At 36.1% G+C, this 24047-nt stretch overlaps 1 protein-coding gene across 1 annotated transcript; it reads left to right on the top strand.

Moving 5' to 3' along the window:
* The first annotated feature begins 5157 nt into the window (after positions 1 to 5157).
* On the top strand, positions 5158 to 9695 carry LOC121315309 (prokineticin receptor 2-like). The gene is made up of 3 exons (XM_041249348.1): positions 5158 to 5297; positions 6738 to 7374; positions 8751 to 9695. Exons 2-3 carry the CDS (start codon positions 6911 to 6913, stop codon positions 9445 to 9447), a joined length of 1161 nt encoding a protein of 386 aa, XP_041105282.1. The 5' UTR covers positions 5158 to 5297; positions 6738 to 6910; the 3' UTR covers positions 9448 to 9695.
* The last annotated feature ends 14352 nt before the right edge of the window (positions 9696 to 24047 follow it).

Consider the following 24047-nt stretch of genomic DNA (forward strand, 5'->3'; position numbering starts at 1 on the left):
ACCACAAGTAAGTGAAAAAAAAAAACGAACTTGCAATCCAGTTAGAATTTCTAATTGAAGTAGGCACACGTTTATTGTCAAGTCATCATCACAACAGTTTGGACAGCTGCCAAATGATTCAGTTCACGCACAAAATGAAATGTGATTAAAACCACAGCTTCTTTGTTAGAAAATTTGGTGCCTTGTTCTTTGAGCTGATAGAGACAGAAACACATAACAGCAGATCTCGACCATAGACGTGGCAGATTCACAGATGCCACTTTTGCATGTGTGACTGTGTGACCTCAGAGTGACCAACACTAATTTGTTGAATTAATGACCTCTTCACTAATAAACATTTTAATTTGAATCCTTGACCCTCGCAAATGGGAAAGTATTAGGTCAGAACAAAATTTTCTCTTAATCTAGCAATCTTTTTTTCTTTATTTACTCATCTTCTTTTTCTGATCAGAGTTGTATTAGGACCATCTCGAAGAACTACTAACTCTGTATATTCCTATTTGTTCTTTGAGATCAGAAAGTGCAGTACTTTTAGTTGTTTTAAATGTCTTAAATCAGCTGCAGCCAGAGCTTTTTGCTGGTGTGCTCCTTGTTTGTCTCTATTCCGGTGATATTAGGCAGGTTGAAACATCAGATTCTTCTAAAGCCCTGAGAACACTAAGCCACTTTTTCAGGAACAGGGGCTTGAAACCTGGTGCTGTATCAAACCACTATTGATTTTTAATGACATCACCAGGAGACTTGCTATGTTTACCCAATAGAAATGCTGGGACTGATAATCTGATACAGTATCACAATCTAATCCTGATTTTAAATGGCTTCGGAAACAAATTAAAATGAATGTGCAATGCATCACCCTTGCCTCTTGCAATGCTCGGTGTCTACAAGAGAAATATGCTGGACCTGTAGCCTCCTCACTACTGTTGACTTGCATCTGTTTTTGACTGCCTGTCACAGTAGCGTCAGGGGAGAGAAGTTTTTCTTGCCTAAATATGAAATTAATAAAAAAAAAGATTTACTTTCTACAATGTTGCAGGAACATTTGACTGGAGTAGGGCAGATATTGATTGTGCACCACATTTGCTGAAAAATTGGATTATTCAGCTATAATTGCAGACTTTGCCGCTGTGAAAGCATGAAAGGTTAATTTCTAATTGTCTCCTGGTGTTTTTTTTGCGATTGCTGTAGTAAAATGCAATACATTTAAATGTTGCTGTTGCTCTATTTGAAAGTTAGTCTGTCTTCAAGGCAAGAATCTTCCAGTATTCGATTTAAAATGTAATACATTGAGAGGTTTATTTTTTGTAACAACACTTGATTTAGTTTTTTGGGAGTTTAGGACAACAAGTTTCAAATCCAACCACTTGACTTTCAATCAACGTCCACTATAGCGCTTCAGTGCAGGCATAGCATAGAGTTAAGACAGTTCAGTGCCGTCTCTGAACCACCTTGTGAGGTGGTTCAAAGATGGCATAAAATATGATGGCTCTGTGTCGGTATAGGCAATTCACACAGACCAAAATGCTGCATCAGTGCCAATTCTGAGCCATCTTAACTCGTCTATAAGGGGTATTAAAGAGCTAGATTTACACTTATTTTGAAATTCAGATTCTGTCTTTCCAAAATGTTGATTAAACAAATTTCATGTGTGGACTTTATATCAGTAGTTATGGCTTTATCAAACTGAATTTGTTTTGGGAAAGCTCATATGCCATTTCCTTTTAGCTTTTTTATAATTTCCCCAAACTTAAGCCCTTTTCACACTTGTATTGGTACAATACTAGTACAATTTGTTTCAGAACAGAATATACTGGTACAAAAACACTTTCTGTCATAACTGACTTTTCAATACCGGTACAGTACTGATCCAGTTGCAATATACCTGTCCACATTCATGTAGGTTTAAGTCAACAGTGTTCGGGTTCTAAACTAATTTCCATGACAACCGCTGTCACATCTGTTAGCAATGGAACCGTTATGTACTACAGCATGTTTTGCCACCCTGTCCATGCACAGCATTTTGTTTTGGTGTTCAATCAGTATTAAGAGATGAGCAGAACGCGAAAGGATGAGACGAAGAAAAAGGCGAAAACAATTAGCAGTCTTTAAAACCACGGGGTTGCGAAGACAATGGGCTGACATCACGTCTTTGGGAATGGATGGTTTTTCTTTGGTTTGTTTGTTTTTTTTGTTTTTTGATATTCCCTCACAAGGGATTTTATTTTAGAGTGGAATTTTTCTGCAGTACACTTTACCTTAAAGTCATCATTACTAATTTTGTGGAGATTATTTTGTCACTTATTTTGAGGTGTTGCCATGATAAAGGTACTGCTCACCGTAAAATGTAAAGCTGTTTAAAGTATTTAAACTGTAAAGCAAGACGTGTGCGTGCTTCAGAATATTGACTTGCCTGTATCAATACCGTGTCGGTTTACCTGTCCACACTTAATCTGTTCTGAGTCGTAGCAAAACAATAGTGGTACGAAACCTGCTCTTTTTTGAGTTTCATACCGATACGGTTATATCGGTACGACACCGATAAGAACTCCAGTCTGGACAGATGCTTTGGTATGGTTCCGTAACGACACCGGTATAAAAATGCTAGTGTGAACAGGGCATTAATGTAAAAATAAAATCATCCAATTCATTCATTCATTCTCTGCTTCAGGGTGGGTGATAGTAGGAGTTGGTTGGGAGAGTTGGAGAGCAAGACATTGGATTATTATTACGGTGAAACTGGACATTGAACTATTGGAAAAGATATTTGGATTATGATTTGGATTGCAATTTGGTTTGGTGACGAGGTAACAGGCTTAGCCTGCCTCGATATTAGTTAGGTACATCATTTGTTTAGCTAGAGCCCGAGATCGGGTTAGGTTTCCATTTCCTTATTTTGTTTGCAAATATTAAACACGTGCTACAGCGTTTTCTCGCATCCTGTGTCTAAAGTGTTTATTTGGAGAAGAAAAACGTGTGACCAGAGGGCAATCTGTCACATATATATTATATATATATATATATATATATATATATATATATATATATATATATATATATATATATATATATATTACAGTGCCTATAGGAAGTATTAACCCCCCTTGGGCATTTTCAGTTTGTTGTGTTACAACCTGAAATCTCGATGCATTTAAAAGGGATTTTTTTCCTCTTTGATTTACACAACACACTCAACACTTTCAAATCCATTAAAAATAAAAACCTGATAAGTCTTCACCCCCTTTGTTATGACACTCCTAAATAAGCTCAGGTGCAACCAATTGCCTTCAGAATTCACACAATAAGTTAAATGGAGTCCATCTGTCTGCAGTAAAAGTGGTTCACATAATTTCAGATTAAATACAGCTGCCTCTGTAAGTTCCAGCAGTTGGGTAGTACATTCAAAGCAAAGATATTACCATGAAAACCAAGGAGCTTTCAAAATAACTCCAGGATAAAGTTGTGGAAAGGCACAGATCAGGGGAGGGGTATAAAAAGATTTCAAAGGCACTGAATATCCCTTGGAGCACAGTCAAGTTGATCGTTAAGAAGTGGAAGGTATACGGCACCACCCAGAATCTGCTTAGAGCAGGCCGTCCTCCCAAACTGAGCAGCCGGGTAAGAAGGGCATTTGTCAGAGAAGCCACCAAGAGGCCAATGACAACTCTGAAAGACCTACAGCGTTCCATAGCTGAGACGGGAGAAACTGTCCGTGTGTCAGCAATAGCTGAGGTACTCCACAAATCTGGCCTGTATGGAAGAGTGGCAAGAAGGAAGCCATTTCTGGAAAAAAAAAACATGTAAAATATTGCTTGGAATTTGCAAAAAGGCATGTGGGAGACTCTGAAAAGATGTGGCAAAAGATTCTGTGGTCCAATTAAACGAGAATTGAACTGTTTGGCCTAAATACAAAGCGTTATGTCTGGCGCAAACCCAGCACAGCACAGGTAACAACATTCCTACTGTGAAGCATGGTGGTGGCAAAATCATGCTATGGGGATGCTTTTCATCAGCAAGGACTGGAAAGCTTGTCAGGGTAGAGGGCAAAATGGATGGAGCTAAACACAGGCAAATCATTGAGAAAAACTTGCTTCAAACTGCAAAATACCTAAGACAGGGAAGGAGATTCACCTTTCAGCAGGACAATGACCCCAAGCACACAACAAATGTCTTTGGAGTTAATTAGATCTTACCCTACTATATAAAGATCACTAACAGATGCTTGTTGTACAAAGTGCAGGATGTTTTGTTACTGATCTATAAATCTGAACCTACATGCATATGTTCCCCGTGGTCGTTGAGTTTTACAGTGTAGTAATTTTACTTTGAAGACACCAGTCTGTTTTATTTTCCATCTGCTGAGTACATCCTGTCTCTCTCTCCATGATACAGAATTGTGGAGCATGTTCCATAAACTTGATCTCCATGCCAATATAAGCAATTTGCTGGAGTCTGTCTTGTTTATATTCTGTTGTTTGCTTTCTGTATATTAACCAACAATGTTCTATTTTTTCCCTTCTCTATATCACTAAAGGACAGATGTTCTTTATAGGAGAAAACATTAGCTCTTCTATAGCTTTTTCACAGCCGAGTTCCCTAAAATGCATTTACACATCACTTTTACAATGGTTATTTAATATGAAGTATAGACCGCGTAAACAATTTAGGCTAAGCTAGCAGGCTGTCCTAGATTGTGCCATTTTCATCTATTTTGACAAGACAGACATCGCTTTCTGTGGAACTTGATTTTATTTTAAAGACATTCAGAAACTGTCAGCATTCTTAACTATTTTCTTACACTTGAAAAGAGTACTAGGTCAAGCCTTAAAACGAATTTCACACGCCTAAAATACAGTGTTGGCTGCTGAATGCTGTGATTCTACAAGGATTTTCAAACTCAGAACTCACAGATTCAGCTTGAAGAATTAACAATGTACAGGTACAACAAAGAGTAAAATAGGTGAACGTCAGGCTATTAAAAGGTGTAGAGTGTTCCTCAAATATGAACTGTCTCTTTAAAATGTTTGTAAATGTGAATTGATCTGCGTCAGAGATTTTGTTTTGTTTTGTTTTCTGTGAGCAATCGCCACCAGAGGGAGGAACCGAATACACCTTTAAAACTAATAGAACGCAGCAGTCGAAAGCACAGTTTGAGCTTTCTGTCTGTTCTGCAAGTGTTTTACTTAAAGGGGGAGACTGTCAGATGCACTTACAAGATTCCGACTGTCTGGACGCTACTGGCAAATACCACATTAAGAAAACATAGCAAAGGATACTGAGAATAAAATGAAGAATTTAAGGTAGGGTTAATGTTATTTTGTAAGGTGAATCATTTTGGTGGTACAGTTTATTTGTCAGAAAAAAAAGTGTTTTCATTTAAAACCAGTTGGTTGCCATTTAAGATATAATTCATGTACTCTCTAAATTGCACACCTTTTTCGGATTTTTTTTTTTAATAAAACTACCATCTTTCTGAATCTTAGACTGAATATAATATATATATATATATATATATATATATATATATATATATATACTATATATCTATATATATATATAATATAAGTCTATTGCTTGTAATTCAAAACGAACATTAAGTTTTTGTGCCATGTTGATTTGTAATGCAATGAAATTAAACATTAAAAGCAATATATTATCATGGCATTATATATATATATATATATATAACATAATGTTGTTTGTTATCTTGAATAATCACATATACCATTTATAACCACGTTTATATAACCAGTGTAGTCTAGAGAGTTATTACATTATGGATACTATTGGTTTTCTGTTAAAACGTTTGATATTCCAAGATTAGAACATACATTTATTTTACAAAATTAAAAGTTGTCATTACTGTTTTTTTTTTTACTTCTGACAGTAGATGCATGTATTAAAGTATGTCTCAATGCATATTTTATGTGTTTTTTGTGGGTAATTTTATTAGGTCACTCATACAAATATCTGTTTTTTGTAATAAAGATGCGGCATTCCAGTCAAATACCTTTCAAACACAACATTTGACCACATGTTAAATTATAACATATCCGTTATTCAGATGCTAGTCTACTATTATTAATTATGATTCAGTGGCTGTTTTTTGTTTGTTTGTTTGTTTTATATATATATATATATATATATATATATATATATATATATATATATATATATATATATATATATATACACACACACACACACACACACACACACACACACACACACACACACACACACACTTCCTTTTTGGTTAATTAAAACCATTAATAAAAACTCTGCTTAAAAGATTAAGCAATTTGGATGTTTCTACCATGATATTTTATTTGAATATATATAAAGCATTTATAAAAAACAATGTTTAATCTATATGCATTTTTTTTTAAAGAAATGAACAAATAAATCATAGTAAAACAAATAATTTGGCATTTTAAGAATACTTGACTCCAACCAGAAGACCTAAAATCAATGCAGTTTCGGTCAGTAATCATTTCAGTACGACAGCTTGATTAAGAACAAGCCAGTATGAACAATAAAACTATTTTCTTTTCAATGTAACGTGATTATTTATTAAATAAATACATAAATAAATGTGATTATTATTTTAATGCCACCCCAAAGATTTGTTTTGTTTAGAATTGAACACACACATTTAATACGTTGGATGAGCTGGTACAAATATCTATAACTCCATTGATAAATACTTTGTAAATATTATTGCATATTTTATATTTCAGGCATGGATCTGCTAGTCTTAACTAGACCTTTTGACTGAGTGAAAACAGGAAACCAATCGGAACATCTGAAGAAATTCGCCCCAATTATCTCATACTAATGACCGATAAATCAGTCTGATTTTTGCTTCTATAAACCTTCAGTGTACCAAAAGTAAAACCCTAAAGGCAGAGCCATGGGTGACTATAACTGTAGCAATTTTGCTGTGGTGTACACAATGCCTGAAGAATTCCTCTCCAGAAACATTCCTTATCCCATGTCTAACTGTGATATAAATTACGATGTTTCAGAAGACGAAATGATGGATACAACTCAAGGCAAGCCCTTTTTTGCTGCCACTATTGTAATTGGTGTGGTTTTAGTATGTATCATGCTGGTCTGTGGCATTGGTAACTTTTTGTTTATTGCTACACTGGCTAGATACAAAAAACTGAGAAATCTAACCAACCTGCTCATAGCTAATCTGGCCATTTCAGATTTCATTGTTGCAATTGTGTGTTGTCCATTTTTAGTGGATTATTATGTTGTGAGGCAGCTTTCCTGGAAACATGGACTAATGCTTTGTGCTGCTGTCAATTACCTCAGAACGGTGTCTCTTTACGTCTCCACAAATGCCCTCTTGGCTATTGCAGTAGACAGGTGAGTGAATTTATTTTACTTTAAGGGAATATACTCTAGTGTCACTTTCTTCAGGGAAGACTACAATACACTATTGCTATCAAAGATTACTTAGCCTCTTAATCTCAAATAATTTTTCACATAGTTATCTGTTCATAATCATTGGCACTCTGGGGTTTAAATGGTCTAAACCACAGCGGGTCTAAATACTGCCACCTTTAACTCTGTACCTTGGAGATGTTTTCTGAATGGTGTGCTTTAATGGTCCCCTTTTCAACATAACAGTAAAATGTAATTGTTTAGAGTAATAGGATGAAGATCATTAATATTGACCCCTATGGCATCAGTCTTCAAAGACGCCAGCATTTACCAAACAATAGGCTACAGTATATTTATCAAAGCCTTTACTCTGTAATTGCAGTTTGTGTGTGTGTGTGTGTGTGTGTTTTTTTTCCAAAGAAATGTCAAACTATTGATGTGTCAAAACTAGTATATTGCCAATTAATGTAAACATTTGGCCTCAGGTGTTGTATAGATTAAGGACAATGTGCATTAGTTAAAGTGGTTTCAAATGGGGCTAGTGTACATTATTGGAAAACAGATCATTTTTGTTGTTGGGGCACTGGAGAAGAAGCACTTGTGTGTATGCAGACACACACACACAGGTACACATAGACACACATGCACATGCACACAGCTGCATGAACAATAGTTTACATTTCCCTTAACAAATCATTGAGAGATTTCAAACTTGCATGGTCAAAATAAATCTCCACCTCTCACTGAATTTACCTGCACTTGTCTTGTGTTTCAAGAGACTCTCCACTGCTGTCCTCTCTCAGGGAAGAGATGGAGCTGTAAAAGGGGTACACTGTCTCACACAGAAAGGAGGTTTAAGATGTATTTCTCACTGCTTGATCCAACCACAAAATACATCTCGATTGGCTTCCTAAATCATTTTTATTTGACTTTTGACTTTAACTATAAATGTTACTTTAATTATAGTGATGTTCACTTTCAATAAACTAAAGTTATTGTCTACGTGGGCAAAATTTTCCATACATATTACATTTCCAACTATTCCACTATACCAAGAAGTGGCCTTAAATGGTTTTGTTCGGAGGTACTACTATACACTTGCATGTTCTGTGTGCCTCATTTAGTCTCCTGGCTCTTTACATTCTTACAAATTATGTTTCGGTTTGTGGTATGTTAGGAATGACTAGAAAATCTAAGTCTAGGGATGATAGCTTGATATGTTTTTGTTAGTAACTGTTTCTTTGACACAATTAGCTACTTCAGGGATAAATGACTGGTTTTCTTTTGTTAAGTGGTATATTGTGTACTGTAGTTCCTAAATCACGCTTGAAATTCAATTTTCACTTTTTATTTTTAAGGTATCTAGCTATTGTTCACCCCCTGAGGCCCCGAATGAAGTATCAAACAGCCTATTTCCTCATCGCTGGAGTCTGGGTTGTACCCATCTTAATCTCTATCCCATCTGCCTATTTTGCATCAGAGACTACCTTTTCTCACGGCAGAAGCCAGGACAAAATCTTCTGTGCTCAGATCTGGCCAGTTGACCAACAGCTATACTACCGGTCATACTTCCTCTTCATCTTTGGAATTGAGTTTGTCGGCCCAGTCATGACAATGACCATGTGCTACGCCAGGATCTCTCGGGAGCTGTGGTTCAAAAGCGTTCCTGGATTTCAAACTGACCAGATTAGGAAGAGGCTTCGCTGCAGAAGAAAAACAGTGATGGTCCTCATGGGCATCTTGACTGCCTACATTCTTTGCTGGGCTCCTTATTATGGATACACAATCCTGCGGGATTTTTATCCCACAATCATCTCAAGAGACAAGAACTCCTTGATTGTCTTCTACATTATTGAGTGCATTGCAATGAGCAACAGTATGATCAACACCTTTTGTTTTGTAAGTGTAAAGAATAACACTGTTAAGTATTTAAAGAAAATAGTCCTCTTGAGATGGCGATCTGCTTATGCGTCCCACAAAACTGGTGACGAATTGGACCTCAGAACCTCTGGGAATGCTGTGACGGAAGAGGTAGAATGTATAAGGCTGAAATAAAAAAATGGTGTTAGCTGTGTACTAAACATAGTGGTGTTTGGTCTAGATAATGTATGTACCGTCTGAATGTAACCAGTTCTGCCTGTTGTTGCCTTTGTTTAGTCCTGTCTACCTGAAATGTTAATGTTCTTATAGTTGAAAATATGAACATCACATTATATACTATTTGTATGTATTTGATATCTGAAGATGAAAACCTTATTTGTACATATTGTTGTAAATTGTTACTCATTAATTGTATATTAATATGTGTATTTAAAATGTGCTAATTACAATAAAAAAATCTACTAAATGTACAGTCAAATGTGTTTTGTCTCAATATTCAAGGGGTGTACGCTTCAATGATAATAATAAATGTTTTGATTATATTAGTAAATCTATATATCCACGAGGAGCCATCTTAATGAAAAAGTCAATATTGTCTTTGATTGATTTTATAACTTTACCTATTTTATTAGTATCCAAGAATTCTGAATTGATTTAAGTTAGGCATAAAAAAGCACTGAATCCATGGTAATTCAGATTTTCCTGGTTTACTTTTTTGCTATTGTATGCATGTCTGATGATATGAGTTAATGGATATTTGTTAACTGATTAGTTGTTTTAAACTGTAGGAAACAAAATGAATGGATAAAACGAAACTTGTTTTATTATTGTTGTGAATACATTGTAATCATTATAATCTAATTTTCCGTGACCATAAAATTACATATTAAAAGCAGCCCTGAAGGTGGAGTGGGTACTTTAATTATTTTGTATAGTTTTAAGTTACAGTATTAACTGCTGTTTCAATAACCCTGTTACAGCTCTCTCTGCCTCTCCATCCACAGCATTACAGTAAGAAAATCAAACCTCATCTCCCAGTAGAGCACTAGGTCTAGATAAACAATGGCATTCCATAAAGAAAATGAATGGAACAATACATCGGCTTGATATTAACATCCTCCATGAGCCATGAAAACCACATCCACCACGTGGCATTGGTGGAGCTTAGCAGGAGTTAAGCCAATAGTGTGGTTCTTTATTTCTGAAAAAAAAATAGGTCTGTTGTCAAGCCCAAGCTGATCTGGGGGATAATGAACCTTGAGGAGTGAAAGATCATACAGGCCGGTGGGTAAGTGAGGTAAAGTGGGTATTTATTTAAAAAAAAAAGGACTATCATAAGTGTTTAATCCCAGACAATGGTTTATATAACAAGTGCAATATATGGGAAATAAAGTATATTTAAATTAAATTGATACTGAATTTGGATAATTCTGCTTAGATCAAGCTCTGTATCTGCTTAACAACTGCGATCGGCCAAGTCATTCTGCCATTGGATTAATGCATGATACTGTATGTTCCAAAATGAAATCTAGTCAAAAATAAAAATAAAATAAAATGCACTCAGTAACATATGAGAGGTAGCCATGTGTACTCCCTTACTTTATGCTAAATCATTGATTTGTTATACACTTCTCCACAGCAAGTCAGCAGACCATAAATATCATAATTGGATGGGCAGAACCTACAGACGTACTTCAAAAAGAGAAAAAGGGGAAGTTGGCACTGATAAAAGGAGGCTTCAGTGGTATTCACAGTCCCAATATGACAATCACTTTCTATTTTCATTCCAATCATTTTTGTAAGCTCCGTGTGATTCAGCTAGCATGATCGAGGGCTCCTTCCCCCTTATTCCTTCTTACCAATAACATTTGCTAAACCCCTATTGTAAACCCCAAGCCATGCACTTGCTCCCTGTCTTGTGTTTTTTGTTTTCCAGCATCATCCCCTCCTCCTCCACTAAGCTTTCCTCTAGTATTCCGCTCCACCTCCTCAAATTAACTTAGTTCTGGTATATACTAAAATAAATTAAAAACAATAATAAATCCACAACATATTTGTCTGGCGAATTAAATAAAAATGAAAAAATCAGCAAAGTTTTCAATAAGTAATATTAAATGTTAAAAAAAAATCAGTTTCATGTTTTACCTGGTGAGGCCCTTTAGGGACCAGGTATTTGCCATACTTAATCATAAATCAAAGTATGTACTGTACAGCTTCTGAGAAATTGTTTTGACTTCAGGCTGTACTTATGTGCATTATGAGTTAAATGGAGCCACGGGTAGTCTCCCTCTGGTGGTGGAGTCAGCGGCAATACTGATCTCAGTGTGATCCCACTCCCCCCCCCCTCCCCCAGGGAAGTGCCCAACACGAAACCTTGCGAAGCTGGAGATAGGCAACCCAATGGCCCTCCGGCAGTTTATTTGGCAGGGGTGTGAGGAATTCCAGCCATGGCAGGGGTGCACTCCTCCCTTTTGGGCGCTGGACAATCTGCCCCCTCCCACCCTCATGGGCTGGCATCAGCCTCTTCACTCGCCTCCGGGGACAGCCACCAATCCCTTTCTATGACACTCGTGACAGTAGCTTTTCCACCTCTTCCTCCTCTGGGAGGGGGCAGTTGAGCACAAAATTCCCCCACTCCCGCAGATGAGGCACCAACTTGAGGCCTCGAATGCGCTGATAGGTGTCCCCCTTTGTCCTCTGGCACTCAGGCAGGCAGAACCTCCCTCGCTTGCCCCCGGACCAGCCCTTCCCCCCTTCATTTTCTTTCTCTTTTTTGTCTTTTTTTTCAAAACTTACCTTTTGGTCTGAGTCTCTAGGGGCGCTGTCCTACCTGACACCACATGTGACAGGACAGCATCACTAGCAAAGCTGTTTCTAACAGACACAGAAGGTACAGTGAAGCGGCAACTATTTGTGATATGGCAACGAGCATCGCAGATCAACTGGGCATGGAATTTGTTCCTGTTTCTAAAAACAGTTTCAGACAGCAGGAGGATTTATTGCTACATGTGTACAATCAATTAGTCCAATTAACAGAGGCATTTCTGCACCTTGATACAAATCTAATCTAATTTGCTGTTGCTCAGCCACTGATAGTGGGAATCTAATAAAAGCAGGAGCTCTTTTTTTGATTAAGGCTTCAGTTACATCATTCATGATCTTGCATACTGAAGAATGGAATACTCCCTGTCGTGCACCATTAGACATCTGTACTAGTCCATAGCCATAAAAATGTAGGGCCAAAGTGAATTTGGTCAGAACTGGAATTGGGTGGAAGCTTCCAAATTCACCTTAACTAATTCACAAAGCTAATAAATGGTTTCCTTAATAAACCAATAGTGCCTCAAAACTTCATTCATTGGTGGCATCCATAAAGGTGACCCTGGAATAAAAAATTCATTCAGCTGGGTATGGTCTGGTCCTCTGTTCTCTCCGCCTCTGCAACAAAAGCAACAAAGCCATCTTACCTTTCTCTGATCAAAAATCTCAGTTTCAGCAGGGGTTTATATAATCCGTGTCAATATACACCACTAACTTCAATGGTATAAATTTACACATTGAAATTACGTGAAAATTGGCCTTAATAAGCTTTAAAATCACTTTGTAAATTTAATAAGACATTAATTTACTCAAACGTTAATTTACTTGGTATAAGTAGGCAGTTAGTAAAGTACATTTACTCAAAAAAAATAAATGTTATAACTTTACTTACTTTGGAAAATTGTAAAAAATGTTAAATGTACTCAAAATAGCCTTTACTTATAAGTAAACACCTTAACTAACTTTGGAAAATCAGGCCATATGTGAAAAAGTATATTAAGAGCTACAAATGTATTTAACGCTTTGAGTTCTGACACCATGGTTTTTAGTGTACAAAGACTTTTAATTATATCCATTTGGCATAATTGCAGTATTCATTAGGTAATCGTATTCATTAGCATTAACAGTCTGACTCTATATTAAAATATTATATATATATATATATATATATATATATATATATATATATATATATATATATATATATATATATACATTAAATACAAACTCTATTGAAAACATAATTAATTTTAAGTGGCATACCCGTGTACACAGCACAAAAACATGTCCAATTTTAATATGTTTGCAATTTAAATATATTGTAAAGCCTAACACATTTCATTATCCATTAACCACTATCCTAATTTCTTATTTCAGTTTGTAACATGGACAGTCAGTGTATAAGAATATCCAGATACAGAAAACAGACCATTGTGTCTTTTTAAATCACTGTTAGAAAACGAATTTGTTAGTGGAAACGCCCACAAAACAGGGCTCCAACTCATCTTCTTCTTATCAGAGAACAATCTTTAGAAATCATTGGCGTTTTTTTTTGTTATTGGTTTGTTTTGGGCAGATTATCTGTTCAACTGACGATTACAACTGGCTCATCTAAAAGAGACACTTTGTCACTGTCTGTGTTGTAACTGTTGCTGGGTATTTGTATATAAATATCCAAACACATATTGATTGAATGTGCTGTTATTCTTTATTCAGATGGGAAAAAAATGGTACATGACATTAAAATACAGATAGAAAACAAATCTCCACAAATTGTGGCAGCAGCCACAGTGAATAATAACAAAAAAAAAAAAAAAACCACCATATTCTCCAACACATTTATTAAAGTTAATAAAAATCAATATTTATGTATTTTAATTGGGTCTTGAGCTGCCTGGATAGGAAGCAATTCCTATGATTTAATATTATATTGTAATGCATGGTGCCATTTTAAATGTGTTGAACTGGGATGCGCATATACAATATTGGTATCTGTAAAACTGCTGTCAAAACTATTTCACACTTCGGTTAGTAAAAGCTTGGTAGTATTGTTTATGTCTTTGAAAAGATCATTTTCTAAAGCATGTCTGACATTTTATAGTCTGCTTAACTGGGCTTCTGAAATAATAGGCTGGTAATATTTGAAATACAGCAGAGGATAGTGTCCATGTTTTGACTTTTTCATGACAATAAACCATGTCAAGTACTCATTTGTGCTTCATAGACTTTTGGTGTGTATTTCTGAAACTTGCCACCAAACAGAGCTGTTTAAAATGAAGTTAGGACATTGAGACCATGGCATAAAGTGTAAAGTACAATAGATGTTTACATCCAAATAAAATAATCCAGGAATCAGATTTGTGGAATGCATGGAAATTACATGAAATGCACACTCAAAGATAATTATTCCTCAGAGCAAAACTTGACCTATCCACAGAGGAGTCAGAACCTAACAAAAAATCTAAATCATTCTTAATTGCTGCCAGTTTAAGTTGGAGCCCACATCAATGCCTTAATTCAGAGACAAAACAATTGTGAGACAATTGTGCACTGCCCCCTAGGAGCTTCTGTCCACAGTCAGCAGTGGGATAACCTAGACTTGAACTGGTAACCTCCAGGCTATAGGGAGCATTCTCCACTCCACATAAAGCACATATACCAGATGTGCCACTCAGGAGCCCTTAATGGTTGAAATTAAAATGCCAGCTGTATCTTTGTAACATACAACAAATTGAAGAATTACTATGTTAGATACAGAACAGCATTGTGCATTGCAATGCATGACTCAAAAATAGCCAATTATAAATATAATCTTAGATTCTAAACATTTTTTTAACCATAGGAATTCCAAGAAAGCTCAAACAATAAAATCAAAATAAACCAATTAGAACAGATATACAATAAGATCAAATGAGCTGGTCAATTGGCAACTAGATAAAAAAAAAAGAAAGAAAAAGCATATTATAAATAAAGTAGAATTATAATTTAGGACTTCTACATTTTGTAATATGTAGAATATAAAGTGCACCCTCTAAACAACTTGTACCCTTAATCTAGCAAAGCGAGAAAAAATACTGTAAACACAGAAGAAATGTAATAAGTTCAATGAGAAACATTTTGACTAGAAGTCTGTTTCAATGTCTTTGACAGAGTGTCATTGAATTTACAACGTTTGTACGAGTGTAGGCTCCTCCCTCACTATAAGCGGGTCTCGGGGGTCACACAATATCAGCTTATAACCGAAGAGCGTTATAAACGAGGGAGGGGGTGGGGGACACCATCGGACACATAACAACACACACATCTGACTAAAATACAAAATAAAATAACTACCTCTCTATAATGCACATATAGTGACGCAAAAATGTAACTTAATGTGAATTAACCATGCATAAATTTTATTTATAAAAAAAATAAAATTAAAAAAGGTAACATTCCCACTCGTGGATCATTTCAATTAGCAGTTATTTAAACTATAAATAGCCTGGTTAAATGGCGTTTAGAAGTTCAGTTCGAAGCGACACAAGCAAACCAATTGCGAGAAGGAGAGGGTCGGGAGAGGGGAAGAGGGAATGGGCTCGCCCCAGGTTCGGCTGCCGGAGCGGGGCTGAAGTGTCTCATCTCCCAGAGAAAGCCTCAGCTTTTCTCGCAGCAAAAAAGTAAATACATTAGGAAAGATAACAACGTAATAGGCATAATATTTCTTTAGTTCTAAAACAAATGTTGAATAAGATGTCTTTGTTATAAAGTGCCAGCGCAGCTTTTCTTCAGTTCAGATACTGTATCAAAAGGGAGAGACAGAAACGTAAGTTATACTGAGAAGATGTTTACAGTTACTGTACTGTATTTACTGTAGAAATATTGCATGAAATCATTAGTGTAGGGAATTGGGGGACATGCTCTGACGATATCCTCCAATATAGTTATATATGCGTTATATATATATATATTAATATATATATATATATATATATATATATATATATATATATATATATATATATATATATATATATATATAAAACATGGCTTGGAAAAATAACAACCTCTGATTGGTTAAACAGCATCACATAACCGTGAGTATATATAGCCTATAGCACAGCTTGCATACTAATGAGCCACTTCACACTGAATAAATTACTACGCACCATTACATTCTAAATTCCATGACAAACTGCCATTTTATTCGTTATTAGTTAAAACAGCCAAAAATGAGTGGCATTTTACCTATTTCCTTTAATATATTTGGGGATGAAACTCCACATAACTGGTACAACACCAACTTTCTGAGTGAAGACAGCAGTCCATCTGAAAAAAAATAAATAAAATAAATGCACCAGCAAGAGTAGATGAGGAACAGCTAAATGAAATTGAAGAAAACAAAAAAACAAGACCAAATAAATAAAAACTGCAGCATGGGCTGGTTAATGTACTTAAAGAAAAAAAATATGGACATTCATTTTATGGAAATAAATCCCAAAAATCTCAACATCATAAGGAATATGCCTGTGTAAGAAGATTAACTGGGGACCAATATTCAGTCTCCAGTTTCATACCGCTGAGTTAGACTAAATACATATTTTAAAAGTAGAAGTTTTAACATCTCTGCTGACAGCGAGTTTAAAACCAGCAACAATTTATTCCTGTCAGTCAGGAAAACTTTTAGAAGAGCAGGTAAAGACCAGGCCAGACACCACCCCCTGAATTACCGGCCTGGATTTGAAGTGGTTGCGGGAAACTGAGGTACTGTCCCCCGACACAAGGAGGGACTGGTGCATAGAGTCTGGTTCAATCGTCAACTTAATCATTATATGCCTTGCATATAATGAGTCTACAAACTCACTTCAAGATCTGGCTTCAGTCTCCATCGCAGCTGCTCTCCTTACTTCCTTAGTGTCATTTGAAACTCCGCCCATCGTCACAGCTTGTACTCAGTCCTCTAGTTTCTAGTGAGATGGCACTTTTGATGCAGAAATTCACAATAAACAAACATGTGCAATTTATTAAGTACACAATGAATTAAGGTTTATACCTTATATTCACACATAAACACACAATTGTAGGCAAAAGTTTACATACCCCAATGGAAATGTCTCAAACAATTATAGGGAAAAGTTTTGCTTTTGTGGATGAGGAGAAAAGTTACAAGAAACAGATATCTACAATTCCTTATTTCAGCATTTAAAAAAAAAACTTTTTTTTTTTTTTTTTTTTTGCAAAACTTCAAAAATGCTAATCAAAAGTATTCATATCCTGATAAGGAAAATTTAATTAATAGCTAGTTGAGGTGCCTTTAGCAATAATAACCTCTTTTAACACTAGAACCACTGCGTCTCCTTACTTTGTCAAGAGCCCTGGATTTCATGCCGGGAGCCCTGTTTGAATGTTACGCCTGTGATTTTATAATTCTCTCTTTACCCCTGTGATTGGATAGTTTGTTTATTTTGGGTTGTGCCCGAGTCCACGTGGAGTGTTTCCCTTTAGCTGTTTTCATTCCGAGATGGGCCATTGTTCTCAATTGGTCCTCTGGTTTGACCATGTCGGCTGGATTTATGAGATGAACTGTTTTCTGTCCGAGGTGTCAAAGTGTTCAAACTGTCTGGTTTGTACTCTCTACAAGACACTGCCAGCACCAAAGAATTCTTTCAGTGATGGTGAAGATAAACCACTTGTCCAGTATTTAGTATCCTTCTCCAGCTTTATGACAATAAATAATTTTCTGCCTAAGGTTTTCAGATAGCTCTTTACTTTTTCCCACATATTGACTTATTGGTAATGACAGTAATCACATTATCCCTAACCCTTGTATACTCTCTAAGAATGTTCACCTACAATCCAGCATTTTCTAGACTTTTCTAGAATTAGGTTCTGCATTATCATACTGAAATTTCTAGCACCTTCTAGACAGTACTAACATAGCATCACAGGGTATGAATACTTTTGCACAAAAAAAGCTGAAATAAATATTTGTAGACATCTATTTCTTGTAATTTTTTTCCTCATCCACCAAAGCAAAACGCAAAACTTTTGCTACAAAAGATTTCCTAAATTTTTTTTTTTTTGAGAAATTTCTAAAAATTATAAATTTCCTATACATACATGTGAGAGAGTTGTGTAGCATTATAATTCAGGCTTTTGATTCATACCCCCAATATAAAATACATGTAATCAGTGTATATCTAATAATCACTGGAAATGGTTACTCAATTCGTGTTGACTTGACCCCTTTTGTGGAAAAAAAAACAAAATCCCAGTGCAGTTAGGCAATATCCCTCCTTCCTGACTTGTATCTCACATTGATTTGTTCTGAATACTTTAAACCCACTTCAGCTACTGAGTGGCAGCAAATTCCGACATTTCTTGTTGGAGGATTTTAACACGCTTGCAAGACTTAAACTGGGATTACAATTAGAAGAAACTGAGGCTTGCTCTTTCTCGGGAGATTTAAACCAATATTACAGTTTGATAGGGAGTATTTACACGCTCGTGGAATTTAAAACAGAATTCCAAATTGTGGTGAAACGTAACAAAATGCCTAAACACGCAAAAACCCCAGAAGAATATGCCTGTGACCATAAGGATTTTGTTGTGGAAATGAAAGGTACAATTGAAGTGTTCAAGTACTGTCGAGTTACTATACATATTGTGACAGAATTAAAAAAGTCTTAATTATAATATAATAATGTCCAATAAAATAATTGACTAAAATGTAAGAAAAATTACATTTTAACCTAAACCCTTGATTCAGCATTCTTAAATTAACAACAGTTCTGGCTGCTGAGAGAATCTCTTAGCTGCAGTACTAGCAGTGGCAGAAGAAGTGTTCTGGAAAACAGTTTTAATTGGATGAGGCCAGAGAGGTTTTTTTCATCAGAGGAGGCAAGTCTCCATTACAAACTCTTATCTGCTATAACCATAGTACAAGCAATTGTAGATGACACAGTCTGATCCCTGGTTTTAATTGGAGGAGCCACTCCGTGTTTCCTGCTGAAACACTGCTGTATGCACAATTATGAGTGTTGAATAACAAAAATGGCATTGTTCGGTTTGGCATCCAATTTTTCTGAAGGAGATTGTACAAAAGTGACCAAAAGAAAAATACATTTTGTGGATTGGCTGACTGGGGAGGGAGCTAATAACCGTCTTTATTGCGGGCTTGTGGCAAAGTGGTAAGTAATGCGCAGGTGTACAGTTGATGCAGTGCTCAATACAATGACAAACAACAAAGTACTGGTAAAATAATGATGTTTCTTTATAATCCAGATGTCACTTGACAACTGCAATAATAAAGGAGGACTGGCAATATACAACAATGCGTATTGCTCAGTGAAATGATCACAGGGTTCAGTTCCAAAGTAATAAACACAGTATAAGCACACAAAGAACACAAACACGATCACAAGTCCAGAGTGCAAGTGGTGCAATACAATTTATTAATGAACACGAATGCAGTGAAGTCCGGGTTGGGTGCTGGCCTTAAGCGACAGCTCCCAGATTTTGTTAGCCATCTATCAAGAACAAATAGAACAGTTAGACTGACAAACAAACAAAACACGATCACTCTCACGATTATTAATTACATTTGTTTTCTCACTGGACCTTTTAGTAACCAACCAAAGAAACAGATCACTGGCCACTTCCCCTAAACACCCTCAGTCACACCCTCTTTCAGTGGCACGGTCAATCATGTATCCTCCAATCCGAGACTGACACATCACCTACTGCATTAAGGCTATGACTTCTGGTATCGTGGCCCCGCCCCCTTCCTGGATGTCTGGGTCACTGGTCGTTTCTTCTCTGGAAAAAGCCCAGAAAAGCTTTCAATGGCCGAGTGAGGCCGATAGAAGCTGAGAGAAGCCGAAAAAAAACAGAAGCATTGCCATTATTTCGCACTCCCAGCATCCTCTGCTACACATTAACCTAAGTGTACAAAAGTGGCTCTGAGTACGGCACTGCATTTGCCAACCGGTGGCAACTGTGTGTCAGTCCAGCCATGCCCATTACAAAATAAATATGTATTACTTTCTACATTTATTTATTTAAAAATATTTATTTCTAAATGTATTTATTCCTCTATGCATTTGTTTAAATCATTTATCTATTTCTACCAAATAAATTATTCCTTTATTTTTAATTAAACGAGGAATTACATTCTACCACACAGGAAACCAGAGCATTTGTAGAATCAAGCAGAATCTTCGTTTTCGGACAAAGCTGGTCAGGCATGGATGTAAGTTTAAAAAATTAATGCATTTCAGCAACTGCCTGGTGGTGTAGTGGGCTAAAGCCGTGTGCTCGTCAAGGATGTTATGATGCATATTCAAACCACAGTATTTTTTTTTTTTTCTGCGATATGTGCTGTTTTAAAACATAAATACATTGTTAATATAAATGGTGTGGATATCAAACTGTTTGCATTCCCTGATGTATTTTGACGTTGACCAACATGTGGAATCACATTATTGGTAGATGTCCAGTTATTTAGCTTTTCTGTTTGAATAGTCGCTACACACTCTTAAAAATGTAAACGGAAGGAGAATAACAATTTTGCCTTAGTTTGACGACTTATATCTCACTGTTTATAAGAGGCATTTATGTTTTTTTTTCACATTTGATGTAAGACAGTTTCAGGCTTTTGGTACTGGTACAGATGGTAATTCTAAGTGATTTAGTTTTGCCGCTGCATCATGATGAAAACAGCAAAACTCTTGGAGCTGTATAGAGACTCACGGTAGTTTCAAACAAGTTTTTCTAACCTGTATGAGGAACTACCATTCCTCTCAATGCTGAAGCATTAGGCACTCTCACTCCCTCCGACCCCATAACATGTTTACCTGGATATGATTCATGTCTCTCTCTCTCTCTCTCTCTCTCTCTCTCTCTCTCTATCTCTCTCTCTCTCTCTCTCCTTTTTTTGTTAGGACGTGTTGTTGTGGTTGTTCCACCCTGTTGTTCATTGTTTATTGCCTACATGTTATTTTTTAGTCAAAACCTTTCCCTATGATATATATATATATATATATATATATATATATATATATATATATTATATATATATATATATATATATGTATGTGTGTGTGTGTGTGTGTGTGTGTGTGTGTTTATTTACAGTAAAAATTATTGGTCTGTATTTCGTCAGTATTCATTACATACAAACATATAGCATTTCAGCTTGTTTGTATACTGTACTCGTAATAATCACTCCTGTAGAACCTGCTTTTAAAACTGTCCTGTTGAAACTCCTTAAAAACTTTAGACAGTTCAATTCTGAGTAATTATAGACCTATTTCAAACCTTCCTTTTTTAGACAAGGTTCTTGAAAAAGGTGTTATTTAAACAAATTAATAGTTTCCTTGATAGTATTACTATTTTGGAGACGTTTCAGTCAGGGTTTTGTTCAAATCATAGCACAAAGACTGCCCTGGTTAAGGTTGCAAATTGCCTACTTATGTGTGCAGATTCAAATGCTATATCTATTTCAGTCCTTTTAAACCCGAGTTCTGCATTTGATACTGTGGATCATACGATTTTAATTAATCATCTTAAAGAATGGATGGGCCTCTCTGGAATTGCTCTGAACCAAGTTTAGATCATGTCTGATTGACAGATGGTACTTAGTGCTGGTGGTGCAAATACAGTTATTTGTGATACAGTGCAGTGCTGTTCCGGAATTGTGCTGGCCTGTGGCAACAGCTCTGGAACGTGTTAGCTGTCTATTAGTAACATGTAACAAATAGACAGAACAAAACAAACACAATTATCCACAACAATACAGGTCCTTCCGTGTCACTTGGTAACAACCAAAATGAAGGAACAGATTATGATTCTCCATCCCCTTTTATGCTGTCACATATGACCTCTTGGTATACAAGTGCAACCGCCTCTCCAATCAACAGGTCAATGCATTCTTGCAACAAAGTCTTGCTTTTTTTCAGACTAGCCAACTTCCCAACCCTGGGAAAGAACTGTCAGACCAGCCTGTCCAAAGAATTCTGCTCCCGTTGCTTGGCACCCTCACAGGTAAGTAGGGAGATTTACAATCAAGAATCATTGTATTTCTGTCACAGGGTTATATTTGATTCTGAGCTAAGCTTTGAATCTCATATTAAACAAATTACTAAAGTGTTGTTTATCATCTGATAAACACTGCTAAAATTAGATCATTTCTTTCATTGTCTAATGCCGAGAATGTAGTTCATGCTTTTATTTGATCTAGATTGCACTACTGCAATGCTCTGTTTTCTGGTCTTACAAGTTATGCTAGTCATGTCTACAGCTTGTGCAGAATGCAAAGGGCACATATTACTCCTCACCAGTGGAGCGACGTCAACAAAGCACTGAAATGGCCAGGCACCTGACCTGACTGTGGTTTTAAAGCAGTAAAATATGTATCTGCTATGATTCTGGAGTATGAGCCACAGACTGCCGATTTCACTCAACAAGAAACACACTGATAACACAGTTTATCCCAAAGACCTACAAGTAGGGAATGGTTACCAAGTTCTCAGAAAAATAACACTGAATGTGATTTGGATGCATTGATTTGTCTATCCTCTGCTCAGAGAGACTTTCTTGTTTGTTTTTTTTGTTTTTTTTAAGAGCATCACAAGTATAAGGATTTCTGTGGCAAAGTGGTGAATACGTGCAGGTGAGTGCAGTGCAGAGCAGATTAATCACACAGATGAATGATTTACAGGTGCAAGGGTGTTTATTAATGATTATAATGTCCAGAGCCTTATGGCAAAACCTGCAAACAATAATAATGATGGAAGTCGTACAGCGGCGTGTATCACTCCTGTTTGTAAATCCCACGGGTTTGACCCGTAACCAAAAAAAAGTCCCGTCTTTCCTCACCCACACAAAATACAAACACAGACACAGTTCCTACAGTACGTGAATAAAATGCTTGTGGTGCAAAGACAGTTCCGAAGTGAAAAGGTGAGTGTTGATGTCTGGGTTAATGCTGGCCTGCAGCTACAGCTTCGGGTTGTGCGAGTATTCTTTAAGGACAAACAACACAAAACAAACAGTGTTACAAGACAGACGAATACACGGAATACTCACGGTTTCTATTTCACAATTGTACGGGCTCCTTCTACTCACAATAATGAAACTCCCACAGTGAGCTCAATGTAACAGCAGACTTCACTTTGAATTACCTCATAAATTACAGAAAAGAAGATACTGGTTTGTTTTAATCCTTAACCCCTTATAAACTGTTGGAACAAAAGTTCCCCCTTAAAAAAAAACAAAAAAACAGATTTATAGCTCAACAACCCACATAAACTTAAATCTAGACCTTAAGCATCTTGATATTTTCTTGATCAGCTCATATTTGAAATACTATAAAGTGTTTTATACAATCCTGTATATTTGATCTCTTGTTCCCCCATAATGGAATTTTGTGTGATAATTGTGCATTGTTGTAATTTCCCTACGATTATATCATGTATTTACCAATGGTTAACCATGTTTTTAAAAACTCTTAACCATTTTTAGGGGTTTACTTACTGTAGTTCACCTGTGCTTAACCACAAATTAAACTCTGTTTTAACTTTTCTTTACTATTCATGCCATGCCATCGTAAACTATACAACAGTAAACTTTAATATGTAGGGTATTGTATATTAATAATAATAATACATTAAAAAAAAAAAAGAAAAAGTGGTAAAACATTTAATAAAGTCAAAAAGATAAAATTTAGAAGCAGTGTTGAAGGCACCAGCCAAACACTTGTCTACTTGATTTTCACTCTGTTTGTGCCCCCAGCCAAGATCTGCAACTCTAATGGGATACGAATCACACTCACTTGACTATCCCAGCACTTCAATTGACAGCGCTTTTACTAAGTGAGCCCCTGAAGACCCTTAAGCTTTATTTTTCCACGTACATTTTCTACTATATTGGGATGCTTGTGATGATTATTGTAGAAATTGGTTTAAGAAAGTAAT

The sequence above is a fragment of the Polyodon spathula genome, chromosome 5 (assembly GCF_017654505.1).
Source record: "Polyodon spathula isolate WHYD16114869_AA chromosome 5, ASM1765450v1, whole genome shotgun sequence".
Taxonomy (NCBI): domain Eukaryota; kingdom Metazoa; phylum Chordata; class Actinopteri; order Acipenseriformes; family Polyodontidae; genus Polyodon; species Polyodon spathula.

Bases quoted from the DNA above. Each gene is read 5' to 3' on its own strand.
- LOC121315309 (XM_041249348.1), top strand. From the start codon at position 6,911: ATGGGTGACTATAACTGTAGCAATTTTGCTGTGGTGTACACAATGCCT. The intron at 7,375-8,750 runs GTGAGTGAATTT...TTTATTTTTAAG, and splicing joins TTGGCTATTGCAGTAGACAG to GTATCTAGCTATTGTTCACC.